This window comes from Cephus cinctus, unplaced genomic scaffold (assembly GCF_000341935.2).
Source record: "Cephus cinctus unplaced genomic scaffold, Ccin1 Ccin1_scaffold0168, whole genome shotgun sequence".
NCBI classification, from domain to species: domain Eukaryota; kingdom Metazoa; phylum Arthropoda; class Insecta; order Hymenoptera; family Cephidae; genus Cephus; species Cephus cinctus.
Window position 1 is genome coordinate 4294814 of NW_014332892.1, and position 13227 is coordinate 4308040.

Here is a 13227-nt window from a genome sequence, read left to right on the forward strand (position 1 = left end):
TGAGAAGTTCTATAGTTCTTGATAGGCTTTAACCATGGTTATGCTTCGAAATATCGGTAAAATACCTATTAAACATACTGGTGGTACCTACCATATGGTGCTTTCAGTATGGTTCTGCGTTGAGTTCCGAACAGAAGCCAGCGTCGCACCGCTGCACTCCTTAGTGAAGGTAGGCATGAGGTGCTGGCTATTGTCACAGTAAATCTTATCGAGGTTACATCGTGCGTTCGAACTGAACATTGCAAAAAAAAAGATATTTTGGCAATATCTGAAGAGTGGCCTCGCTCGAAAGGTTGCTCTGGGAACCGACGATAGGTGGCGGAGAACATCTACCCACAAAGCTATACGTTCGTGATCACGTTCAGCTCGGCCACGACGGAACATGCATTAGCGACGGAGGTGATGATCACAGAATCTTTACTCCCGGACTCGCCGCTACGATTTAGCGCCATTATTTTGGTATCCTCTAAAATCATCTTTGCTGAAACAGAGATGAGTTTCTCATCTCTGGCTGAAACCGTACCGTTGTGCATCTTCATACTCATCTCTGGTACAGGAAAGTGTCTCACTCTGGCCAGAGGAAACTCTTTCAATTTGAAGTATTTTCAAATGAATTTCATGGCTGAAGATAATAAGAATTGTATTTTCTGTAAAATCTTGCATGGCCAGGCACCCAGCGAAACTATATACGAGGTATGCAGATGTACGTAGTCTAACTAATCTCAATGTCAGCGTTGTCGAGTTTCCTTTTGGCAATCGCTCATCCCTTATTAACTTGATTTCTTTCGCATTAGAGTAACGATGTTCTGTGCATCAAGGACATCCATCCAGCATCTACGCATCATTATTTAATTATCCCGAAGGTACACATAGAAAATGCAAAAGTTCTAAAACCCGAAGACGAGCATGTTTGTAAGATATTCCTTACTTCGATTATTTTACTTACTGTCCGGGACCAGAAATAATCTTAATCGCCTAACGAAATTACTTGATTTGTCTTTTAGTAGAAAAAATGCTCGATGCTGTAAAACTGGTGTCTGAACGCCATGGACTCGATCCAGCCTCTACTAGAACTGGATTTCACTGGCCACCGTTTACCACTGTAAGACATCTACATTTACACCTTATTTCTCCAGTGGAGAATATGAACTTTATCAAGAGAATAATGTTCAAGCCTAATTCCTTCTGGTTTGTCAGTGTAAGAGTAATAGCTATATGAATATTATCATGGTGTTTAAGAAGGCCTCATGCAAACAACTGGCACGTTATTAAGATTATTTAATTTCGTTATTTTTAGACGGAATATGTCCAATCACGCTTTCAATCATAAGGGCTACACCACCTTGAGATTTTCAGGAAATCAATTTTGTTGCCTAGATTTATTATTTATACCTTTAAGAATATTTGAATTGAAATTAATTATAAAAATATCGAGAACAGTAACTCTTGATATAAAAGGCGACTAAAAAGCAGTTGGACGTCCTCATTGGAGCACGAAGAAATGGTATCACCCGTTGAATCGTTGTTCAATGGGAAGATAGAGGAAGCTAGCACCGGTACATCAGCTAAAAAATTAAAGAGCGGTGAAAGCGTTGATTTTAAAGTCAACGCGTCTTTCGGGTACCAATTAATGAATTTTGTGTCTGTTTTTCGTGCGTCGGTGATATAAACATTACCGAAACTTCTCTTCGTCGTCTTGGTTTTAAACTAAAAGTTAATTGTCCAAAATGTTAAACAGTCCTAATGAACTCATGCCCGCTTATAAATGGTAGAGCATATGATGTAAATAGACGATTAGTTTTTGCGTTCAGACTTCTTAGGTATCTGTTTAGCAGGAATAGACAAATTTTGTGCAATCATGGACTTACCTAAAACAATTTTTCAATCGTTTTGCGATAAAGTTGTGAATATCTTTTACGCTGCTACAAAAACTATTTTTGAATTTTTTATGAAAAATGATCTTGAAGAGGCAAAAGAATTGGATAATGCAGAATAACTCACTATTTCAGGCGCTAGAACCTGGATGAAACGTGATTTTGTTGTCTCTTATAGGCGTTTCTACTCTCATATCATTTTATTCAGGAAAAGTTCTTGATTTTATTTTGAAAAGCTCATACTGCGAAGCTTGTGAATTTGAGAAAAATTTGAAGTTGTTGATGAAGGAATATAATGAGTGGAGCAATTAACACTCAGATAAATGTTCTGCCAAACACGAAGGGTCAGCTGGAAAAATGGAAGTGGGTAGTATTGTAGAAATGTTCAAAAGATCCGAAACATTTAATAACGTACGATATGGTAATTAAGTTGGCCATGGAGACAATAAGACTTATAAGCCATATGGGAATTTTGCCTTGAAAAAAAAAAGGTATTTATATGTCACGTGCAAAAGCGAATGGATACACAATCACGCAAAGCAAAAAAAGATAATTCTGGTATAGATGGCAGAGGGAAGTTGATAGTCAAGCTTATTTATGAGTTGACAGTTTATTATGGTCTTTCCATTAGAAGAAGTATAAATACATCAGTTGAAATTATAAAAAATGCGATAGAGCAACTTATTACCATAAAATATTCACTGATGAAAAGCCACAGCATATAGGATGACAAGTGCCCGTTCGGCGAAGACTCCTGGTGTTCGTATGAGAAAGCGAAGGCCTCTGGAACTTTGGATTCTTATAAACATAAAAATTCGATTCCTGTAGTTGTTCAAAAAGTAATTAAACCGGTATACGACAGATTAACTAATACCGATTTGTTAGAACGCTGTTTAGAAGGATCTACTCAGAATAACAACGAAAGTCTAAACGCTGTCATTTGATCTACGGCTGTAAAAGTGTATTTCAGTGACACAAAAATTGTTGAGATTGCATCTTATATTGCAGCTATTATATTTAACGATGGATATACTAGTGTATTAGAAATGGTGCAATTATTAAATCTTACAATTGGCCCAAGCGCGCTGCGATTATTCGAGCACTTGGATGCCCAGCGGGTATCTATAGCCAACATGAGCGCCCAACAGGAGACCAAAGAGGCTAGAAAGTTGAAAAGAGCTGCTGAAAAGGAATCTGAGGACATCGCGACGTCAATGTAAGACCTCATGTACGGTCCAGGAATCGCAGATTCAAGGTAATTAAACAAAATATTTGGTTTTAAGCCGCTGACGCCGAATTTTTTTTTTCTTTTGCGTTTTTCTTGAACCTGCTTTTTTCAAACTGGCGCACAAGATATCTCGAGATATACTTAATCGATTTTTATGAAATTTATAGCACATATGCTTTATAATATTATCTAAAATATAGAATAGGAATTTTTTGATTCGATGTCGCTTTCATTTTTTATAAACTTTTCAAACTCAAAATATTGGTCAAAATTTGAGTCTTTTTCAAACAACTGTCATTTCTACAAACAATTTATTAAAAAATTTTCCATATGCTATATTTTATCTATTACCTTTCTAAATAAGAAAACTTTTTTCTTTTATTTTCAGACGATGCCTGACAGAAAAAATTCCACCATCGGCAAGGATTTTCAAAAGAGGGTCTTACTTGACGACTCATATCTTCGCCATTTTTTAATTTTTTATTCGTTTTTTTTTTTTAATTGTTCATAAAACTACAGTGTATTTGTGTAAAATAAAAATTATTTTATATATTTAATAGTTGCGTGAAAACAAAATTTTATTTTTTGACCCATATTTTTAACCTGTCAATTGACTGAACTGGATCGCTCTAACTTCCTTAATATTATGATTGACATATTTGAGTGAAGTTAGCGTGTCTGTTGATGATAAACTGTCTGGTGAATGTGAAATATCTTGAACTATGTTTAAAAATAGACACAAGCACAAAAATAGGCACAAGCACGTAATTTTAAACATCCCGTACAGCTTTGAAATTTTTTAAAGAGCCAATTGCTTGCAAATGCGTACTTACAATGTATAGTGATGTTAAAATAAATAAATAATCTCTAGTCAATTGGCTTCTGAAAGGTACCATTCTGAAACAAACGCTGCCACTCTCTACCATGAGGATATTCGTAATCGAGGAGGCTGCTGTTTTTGAATTTGGTAGAGTATCCAGGAGCACTTGGTGGCATATAATGAGCGTTCTCAATATTAATAGTGTCTTCGAAATGTTCATGTTGCTGATCTACATATTCAATGACTCGACCATCGCTCGAGCCGCTCAAGCTGATAAAATCCCACATTTGAAGGTGCTGAACCATTTCGCAAAGGCCCACACCGCCTGCGTGAGGACAAACTCGCACTGAAATAATAAAGCGCGATGGCTGACTTACGGGGAAAAATGAGGACAATCATCCTCGAGTGACTACTATACTCGAGAGTTACCTCCGAACTTCGCCGCCATAAAGTAAACAGAAAGAATTTCATTGATGCCCCCGATCCTCGCTGAGTCTATCTGGCAGAATTGAATGGCTTTGGCCTGAAGCAACTGCTTGAAAATGACGCGATTTGCGCACATCTCTCCGGTCGCCACGCCGATGCCGTAAGGCTTCAGGTTTCTCGCTATTTCTGCATGGCCCAAAATGTCGTCCGGAGAAGTTGGCTCTTCGATCCAAATTGGTTTAAATTGAGCAAGCTTCTTTACCCACTCGATCGCCTCAGGTACGTCCCAAGTTTGATTGGCATCGAGCATCAGGTTGTTTTTGTAGCCAATCGATTCTCGTATTAATTGGCACCTTCTGATATCGTCCTGCACGTTTTGGCCGACTTTGGCTTTGAAGGAAGTGAAGCCAAGCTTCAGAAATTTGTGGCAAAGCTGACGAACCTTCTGATCGCTGTAACCGAGCCAGCCGACTTGCGTGGTATAAGCTGGATATCCATTTATCATTAAGAATTTCTCGCGCTCGGCTTTACCGGATTCTTTTTCCCGAAGCATCTTTATCACTTCCTCCTTGGTGATAACGTCCGTGCTGCATACCCCATGATAACGCAAAGGTCACGTAATGAAAAAGTATATACTATATATTTTGCAAGGAACTTACATGTATCGAAAGTCAACTGTGGAGACGAGTTGCTCCGGCGAAAGATCCGCTAGTAGTTTCCACACAGGCTTCCCCTCGATACGAGCCCACAAATCCCAAAGTGCGTTCACGATTGCCGCCGTGGCTAGATGGGTTACGCCTTTTTCCGGGCCGATCTGCCGAGAAGAGACTTTTTCAAGAAGCACAGAGAAGACCATTGACGCATTGAAATATAGCGAGGATCGGATGACCTGTTCTTACCCATCTCAGTTGCGAGTCGCTCGTCAGTTTCCTCCAGAACGATCCAAAATTGGCAAATATCTCATCGGCCCTCTCGCCCTTGACCAGCCTGGACATGGACTTGCAAGCCTCTACGACTAGAAGCATCAGAGTAGGAGCAGTAGGAGGAATAGGAGGAATAGGAGGAATAGGAGGAATAAGGAGGAGGCTTAAAACGACCATTTTCCGATCATTTTTACTTTTCACGAATTCATTTCAGTCGTTTAATACTTTTCTTACCAATTTCAGTGCCCCTGCCTAAGGTGAACGTCATGCCATGCCCCGAGACGCCATTGTCCGTCTTTATGGTGACATAGGCACAGGAGTAATCAGGATCCGCGTGCTGCGCAATCGACAAGACGATAATTAACATTTTCGACTCTCTGCTTGGACAGATGCGTGTTGCGACGCAGCTCGAATATATTGAAATTCGACTGTCGCGACGTAACTAAGGATAACGTGCAATTCTATTCTATGATAGTAGTCTTTTATGGAACGACATACCATAGCGTCGCTCCCATCGGCCAGTAGCGACGTTGGAAATCGAAGATCCCTCACGTCCATCTCCGTTATGGTGATCACCTTCATTTCGATGTTAATGATTTGTCAATTAGCAAGAGCGTCCTGGCAAGTTGGCAAGTTGGCAAGTTGGCAAGTTGGCAAGTTGGCAAGTGGAAGCTCACGCGCTCACATCCAGTCTGGCTCTTTGACCGAGCGCAGCTATCGAGTACCATTGCATTAAGGTAAATATATACTAATCGGCAACGTTGAAGTTGCAATTCATCTTCGTATCTGTTGCCAACGAGATAACGTTATCGTTCGTCCTATGTATGTACATACCTAAGTGTGGATCGTGTATGAAAGAAAGATCACCGTAACAATTGTTCTCGTTGCAATAGGTTGTCCTACGTTTACAAGATTGCCGCACGTATACATACACTGACATGAGAACTTTTTCTCATATCAGTTGGTAATATCAACTACCAGCTACGATAACGGAATGTTTGTTTACAAGTCGACCAATATTTAAATGAATTAACACGGTTCTTCAAATGATGTAACTGATATAGTTGTTTCGAGTGTGCATGTAATTCAGTGTGATCACATCATCTGATCGAAATGAACTTAAGGAAAATATAATCGATTCAATCTGTGGTTTACTAGAAAATGAAGAATTGTGTATTGAGAACTTTGTCTCGCAGGCGGCAGCACGCGAAACGATCAATTCGCAGCTAAATTCTTACTCTCAAATCGATACATCCGAGTAATAATTTTCTCGTAGCACACACTTTGACAAAAGTGTGTAGCGTATTACCATAGCTACTCGAACTATTTTGAACACCTTTGCTTTAACCAGGACATCCCTGACAGGTATAATCTCATTTTTGGTATAACTACATACACACGGTTGCCTAAGTAGGTACTGAGATTTTGTTAGCATTAGGCAAGTTTGGCTTTGAACTAATACAAGCATCGTTCAGGAGACAACAGACAGATGACACTGGCTATGATCTTTGACTCTCACCAGAAGTGTATATTTTTTATATTTTGTTTTATACAGCATCAGGATTTTACACAAAATGCACACACATTTCTATTCATATCCATGGAAAAAAAAAAAAAAAAAAAAAAAAAAAAAAAAATGTTTAACTTTATTCCCATCTCGTCGGTATAAGAATAAATCGCGAGGATGCTTTATTATGAAATCGGAAATTGGCGTCGATCTTCGGGCGAAGAGCGAGCGTTTCCAGAGTCGTAACTCAACGCTTGACGCGTGCCTACTACACACAAAGTCAGTCGTTCGTAAAGCCTGCCATTACAAGAGTAAGCTTTCAGATTCTCCTGCTCGATCGGATCTTCGTTTCGAGTTTGCGTTCTATGGAAGAATACTTTTACTGTTTACGTTTACGCTTACGTTCGGCTCACCCACACATGCACACACACTCACCCTCGCGCTCTCTCTCTCTCTCTCTCTCTCTCTCTCTCTCTCTCTCTCTCTCTCTCTCTCATCTCGCTTGACGCTCAATCATGATTCGGGATCTCGAAGACGCTGATACTTATAATTCGTATAAAACGGAGGGAATTTAGGGACTCGAGTAGAGTGGTGGTGGAGTAAGATGCAGAAGGCGACTTTCATTAAATAGTTAAAAAATATAAAGTCGTGCTTTCGAACATTGACAATATTATAGTATTATAGAATATATCGTTATACATATATAGAAAACTGTTCGTACTTATAGAAAAGTTAACTTCCACGGGATCGCTTGGTAGACACGCGAGAAAGGGGTTAGCTCGTATTCTTCCCTCCTATAGATTCCTATCTCCTTTTCCCTCCAGCCCCTCTTTCATTCCTTTCTGTGCGATACACGAGTATCCAATAGGCTACATTCTGAGTCTTATAGATTTAATGAGATACGTAGATTGTATAAAGGGAATTACTTGGATAGGGTTGCGCACATGTGCCATGCGTCCCTTGATCCTCTGTAAAATGATTGAGTAAGTCGCTTATCCAGACAACATGCATCTTATAGCATCTATTCGCGTGAACAGTAGTCTGCTAAAACACTGACGGGTCTACAGTAATTTATTACTGTCTACGTTCTAGCATCATCATCATCATCATCGAGTAATTCAAATGACAACAGGACGTTCCGATTAAGAATGAAGAATGAAGAATGAAGAACGAAGAATGAAGAAGAAAGATGAAAGAAGCAGAATAAGTTCCGCGAATATACTATAAATACAATAAGTACAATAGACGGGATTTATACGACGGCAACGCGGTAATTCACAGCAGCAATACCGAGAAACCCGGTTTAGTACACGTAATGACTAACAATAAGCGATAGTTGACCTTTTCGGTCGATCGAGTTGAAATCCCAAGATCTATTTGACAAACGCAACGATCAACACTCAACACGTATTGGACACATCACATTGATTTCGAATGACGTAATGACCTATGTCTTATTCGCAAGATACCATCGCTTATGACTTAAATGACACACTGACTCCAAAATTAGAGAGATTCCCTTAGGCTGCCCTTTTTCCCCTTTGCTCGTAGAATTGACGTTTCCAAAAGTTGCAGACAGAGTTTTTAAAGACTTCCACTCTCGTGCGAGTGCTGACCCCATAGATTCAAAGCTTTAAATTCCCTTGCAGACTACCAATTTATTTCGAGCTCTCCAATTCCAATTTTTATCTTACTGTCCCAATGAGAATTGGCTGCTTATTGCCTTTTGCTTCGGAATACGCAAAACTGCAGGATGTCTTGCACTTTGCACCTCTAACGTTTTATTTTATTTTATTTTATTTTTTTCCGATAAGGGATTTACGCTATTTATCTCTATTTACGTCTAGTGGTGTTCCGTCGCCAATGTTTTGGGTCCCGAATGTTTATTGTTTTCCAATCTTTGAATTTTCCTCCGTCCACCCCAAAAATATAGCAAAATTAGATACTTATGTTTTACTGTCTCTCCGTGACTTTTTCAAGCTTACGTACTAATTCTCTAAGCCACATCTGACGTGTTTTTTCCATATCTTCTTCTTACCGTCACCCAGGAATTCGCACTGGGCTCGACGCATCAGGTTTCAGAAAGAAGTAATGCAGCCTTGCACTCCCACTTATACTCTCCTCGGGAGAGATTGTCAGTTAGCTAATAAAAGAACGTTTGGAGTCCTACCCCTGTGAATACGTTTGTCCCAGCGTCAATCCACCGTTAGACTCTCATGTTACATATTATAATTTAATATCGCATGCGTACTACACAAGACGCCTGGGGGGCGGGAGTGGTCGCGCGAGTAATTCGCTTTGCCAGCCGAACGGGGTCGACTTGTCTTTCCGAATTAGTAGAGTCAAGAAAGTCCAAAGAAAGAAGCTCCTGCGCATCGCTCTTTTATCGTCGCGCGACCATTCGAGATATTCGATTGTCACACACTTAGAATGCTTATACACAACACAGAGATATGTAGGGAAGAGGCTGTTGCTTGGATCTCACGAACACACCGTTGTTGTATTAGCAATAAAGGCTGAGACTAACGTAAATTGATCGTAGTATGTAATTGTGTATAGGAGTGTGCCAGTTGGTCTGAAGTCGGCCAGTGTACGGGCCTAGGAAGCTACGGGGCTGCGTCTCCTCAGGATTATCCTCTTTTGTAATCCGATGTCATTTCGAATCTTGTTGATTACGCCTTACGGCTAAACGTAAGGCGTCGGTTAATCGATTACGATTCACAACTCACGCACACGTAGACACGTAGAGACTCTTTCCTTTCTTCTGCCCGCCACCCCGTAATCGCTACTTCACTCCTGCACGCGTTTACATACCGATATTTATACAAATCCTTACACGATAGAGTTTCTTACGCTAGATTCGTGTATATTACTGGCTAGCTGGTAAATAGTAAAAGATGTCTCTAGTAGATCGATTGTCAGAGTAGATATAGTAGTCATAGGATAATCGAGAGACGAGGGCCTCAGGATGAAAAGTAGCTCAGACAACTTTTTCGTAGAAAATAGATATCCCTATAAAGTGTATGAACAAAGCAGCGACAGTGCGTTGTCTATATTTCGAGTTTCCGATTTAAACTTTTATAACACACGGAATTGTTGGCTTCGCTGGCGACAATTCGCTACTGTTTCTCGCCTTCGCGATACGAGATTTCAAGGATTAATGCGATTTACTATCTATTAAATTAGGCCTCCGTTTGAGTCTTTTGGGAACCGCATTGGATCTTTAACTCGGTTCCCCAGTTCCCCAGTTCCCCAGTTCCCCAGTTCCCCAATTCCCATTAGTACCGACATTCTCTTTGATAGCTCATTCTTATCGGTACATGTTTTCACCGTTATTCTACCAACATTTTACAACAGTTACAATGAATAAGACTAGCAGAATTTTCTACACGAGGAGCATTCAATGTCCAGTTGCCAGAACGGGCATTCATTGCGAGAAATACCAGACAAAGATAAATCAATGATACTGATAAATATGTCCGCCTGTGTGTTTTGGGTAAGCGCAAGTTCAGTCATTCTCCAGTGAAATGGGTTGGCCTGCTGGGAAATTGGATAAATTCATTTGTTTCGTACACTTGAAATTCTAAATAGGCCATTCTTGAAACAGCTCAAGTGACGGTGCCATTGACACAAGAAGCACCAATACATTTTGGTAATTACACATTGCGTCAGATAATGAGCGTGATACATCGATCATTATCTACTTCATTTTTTTTTCAAACTCGGAAAATTAATTTACATTCTTCTTTACTGCAAGTAAGTCTCTAGGGCTTTAGATATAACCTAACCTAACCTAACCTAACCTATTATATTCCATTCCAATCTTGTCAAGGATTGATCTTCATAATTTTTTTTTTGTTTTTCGTGATAGCTATAAATGTCGCAATTGGAAAGATTATCGCGGTCATTCTAGCTCTTCGTCATGTGTTGGCTACATTCTCGTCTCGACCAGCGAGATCACGCGACCAGTAAATCGTCTGTCTCGTCCACTGCTCATCCAATTTCCCACCAGCATTTTAAACGTGTGTAACTATTGACCTCTCGATACCAAAAAGTATTGAATTTCATATTACTTTGCATCAAGTGAAGTAATTGTAATGCTCAATAGTTGGTTCGCCTGTTCTTCATTGATTCGAGGATTATTAGGCGTATACATTGGACACGAAGAGTGAGAGCGAGGAGTGACGCTTCACGATAAGAAAAATGGACCCTCGGCATAATTTCGATGGGAGATGATAGATGCCAGCGTGCCTCTTTAAACGTGAAATACAAAATAACGCGCAGGTACGGCATTATTGCTAACGTAGTCTACGTGTCTATTGATGCTCGGTGTCATTTTGTATTGCTTGAAATGAACTTTTTAGCTCAGAGTAACTCTGTTCGGTTAGTTCTTTTATGCTGTGTTACGTTACACTTGGCTTCTATGTCTCGATTTTAAATGTCCATTCTCACTAGTAATTAATGACAAAGGCTCGACTCGAAGAATCGAACTAACAATAAGTTAAGGTTCGATATAGTCGTAGGTAATGGTCGAGAGAAGGGAATGTGCCGCGAGTGACCTCCAGCGAGGAGCCTCTTGGCGGTTGGCGAAGCAGCCTTTACCAACAGGACCAACAGGACCAACAGGACCAACAGGACCAACAAGACCATCTTCTGTCTGATTGTCAATTTTTCATAATTGCATTTGTCGATAATACTTAGGACGATATTTTGTAAGGCCGTCAGTCAGGACTTGCCTTCCATGTGTGATTGTCAGTGCGTCGAGTGACATTAAATTTAATTGATGGGGGTCATTCCCTGTTCGCCCGTTGACCATATAAGGCAAGGAAATGGAGTAGGGATACGACCTGTCCCCTTCCTATCAGGAAATTATCTTTACGATGGACTCTCCCTCGTCTTTGAGAAGAAGACTCAAGCGAAGGTCGAGTTCTCCAGCTTCGAGGGCCCATTTTTCTCGCAACCATCAGGGGGAATCGGCTGAGTTCTGGGTGCCGAGGGTGTGGATAGGAAAGAGAGGATACCAGCCGACGGTCAGTCGCGTTAAAGGAAGTAGGTCGAGGTTTACTTCGGCCCCGCCAAGACCTTGGTTGCTTCCAAATCCAATGTTTCGTTCCCAGAGCATTACCAGAAGATTTCGTCCGAGGGCATCGCAGCTTCCATATTTGAGGGTCTGCCGATATTGAGGCTCCCGGGAGTGACGCACCACGCGTGTCTTTCTCTTTTGTAGCCAACGTTCACCATCGCGCAGATATGTCTTTACGTAAGTATCTGCATGGGAAAAGTCAAATTTATAATCTTCCTCCCTATTGTTTTCCTCGCTTCCAATGTCATCGTAATGTATCGCACAATCTGCAATCGAATTGAAAGGCGGGCTCATCTTACCTGGCTCCGCTCGTTCCCGCGGACATATCCCGCGCGCCGAGATCACTTCTACATCGAGAGTCCCCTTGCTGAGAAAGAGACCTAGCTTGACCTGGCCATTTTGCACTCCTGTAAAAAGGGATAACGAAAGGCAGTTTAAAGGGTGACGCGCGGCGACGTGCAGGCGTGCGTGTGTCGAGGGATCGGGAGATTTACGCTCCGCGATCTACGAGCGTTCTCTCGACAATTCTTTCCCGTTAGCATTACCGCTTATCGGCTTCAGTCCTTTTGGTGCGACTTGACCTGGTCCAAGCTTCATGTCCATTGCTTCCTCTCCCTTCGTCCACTGACTGCCCATATCGATATTAGACGCATTATTTCTTGTTTATTGTCCTCCTCGAGCTCTCACGATTTCACAACTCCCAATCTTCTTGACTTACCTCCACTTTTCTTCCATCTCGGACTCGCTATTTCGGTCTGGCAACTTTTCTGGTATGTCCATAACACTGTCCTTGCGCTCACCCCGCCGCCCTACGAATCATTCAAAAGAAAAATCTTAATCAGTCTAAGCGGCATCCAGTAACTTCTTCTTCGTCGTTCTCTCCCGCCTAATCGTCTCTGCCTCAATCATCTTTTAACTCGCTGATACAGCCAATAGTGATCAACAGCGAACTCAATACGTAGAAGGTGATACGGCGTAGGTGCTCCATTTCATACTAGGGACAAACACGCATGTCCAACACGAATCAAAACTGGCACATCTGCTATTTGCTAGCTGCCCCAACCCCATTTCAAACACACTCTCGCTCTCCCACTTTTAATGAATATTTATTATTGGTACTGTTTATCCTAGCCGATACAATACATCCACCTGCGTATAAACTAAATTGTGCCGGGCCAATTTGATTATAGTATCGTGTAGCACAATCATAAAACAGGCTACCTTAGCTATTAAGAATCAAATATACATACAAGTATAACGTACCTCTATATCTAATCAATATTGTCAAATTATAGAACTTCAATAAAAATTCTAATTCTAACTCGCACGTACTTTTTCTCTCTCTCTCTCACACACACACGCATTC

The 13227-nt window shown here is 40.8% G+C and overlaps 3 protein-coding genes across 11 annotated transcripts in view; 1 reads left to right on the forward strand and 2 right to left on the reverse strand.

Moving 5' to 3' along the window:
* The first annotated feature begins 267 nt into the window (after nt 1–267).
* On the forward strand, nt 268–3031 carry LOC107264369 (histidine triad nucleotide-binding protein 3). Of its 2 annotated transcripts, none has more exons than XM_015732562.2 (4): nt 268–693; nt 795–912; nt 1005–1198; nt 1298–3031. In XM_015732562.2, exons 1-4 carry the CDS (start codon nt 403–405, stop codon nt 1328–1330), a joined length of 636 nt encoding a protein of 211 aa, XP_015588048.1. In that variant the 5' UTR covers nt 268–402; the 3' UTR covers nt 1331–3031. The 2 variants fall into 2 exon arrangements, with proteins under 2 accessions (XP_015588048.1, XP_015588049.1); XM_015732563.2 differs by having other exon boundaries at nt 1005–1102.
* Nucleotides 3032–3662: 631 nt separating this feature from the next.
* LOC107264368 (mitochondrial enolase superfamily member 1) lies at nt 3663–5910 on the reverse strand. Its single transcript, XM_015732559.2, has 6 exons — nt 5770–5910; nt 5506–5608; nt 5248–5363; nt 5008–5162; nt 4352–4935; nt 3663–4268 (listed from the first exon to the last, which is right to left on the reverse strand). Exons 1-6 carry the CDS (start codon nt 5851–5853, stop codon nt 3970–3972), a joined length of 1341 nt encoding a protein of 446 aa, XP_015588045.1. The 5' UTR covers nt 5854–5910; the 3' UTR covers nt 3663–3969.
* Nucleotides 5855–13227, reverse strand: part of LOC107264318 (protein piccolo) — a 26713-nt gene continuing 19340 nt past the window's right edge. For 3 of the 8 annotated variants that reach the window (XM_015732458.2, XM_025081175.1, XM_015732457.2), the window contains exons 20-23: nt 12580–12670; nt 12407–12489; nt 12161–12268; nt 10472–12046 (exon numbers count right to left, since the gene is read on the reverse strand). In XM_015732458.2, the coding sequence (XP_015587944.1) occupies nt 11742–12046; nt 12161–12268; nt 12407–12489; nt 12580–12670 (587 nt within the window). In that variant the 3' untranslated portion in view covers nt 10472–11741. Of the gene's footprint in view, nt 5986–10471; nt 12047–12160; nt 12269–12406; nt 12490–12534; nt 12671–13227 lie in introns of those variants that run through there. The other 5 variants (XM_025081176.1, XM_015732459.2, XR_003058587.1 and 2 more) reach the window with 5 other exon arrangements.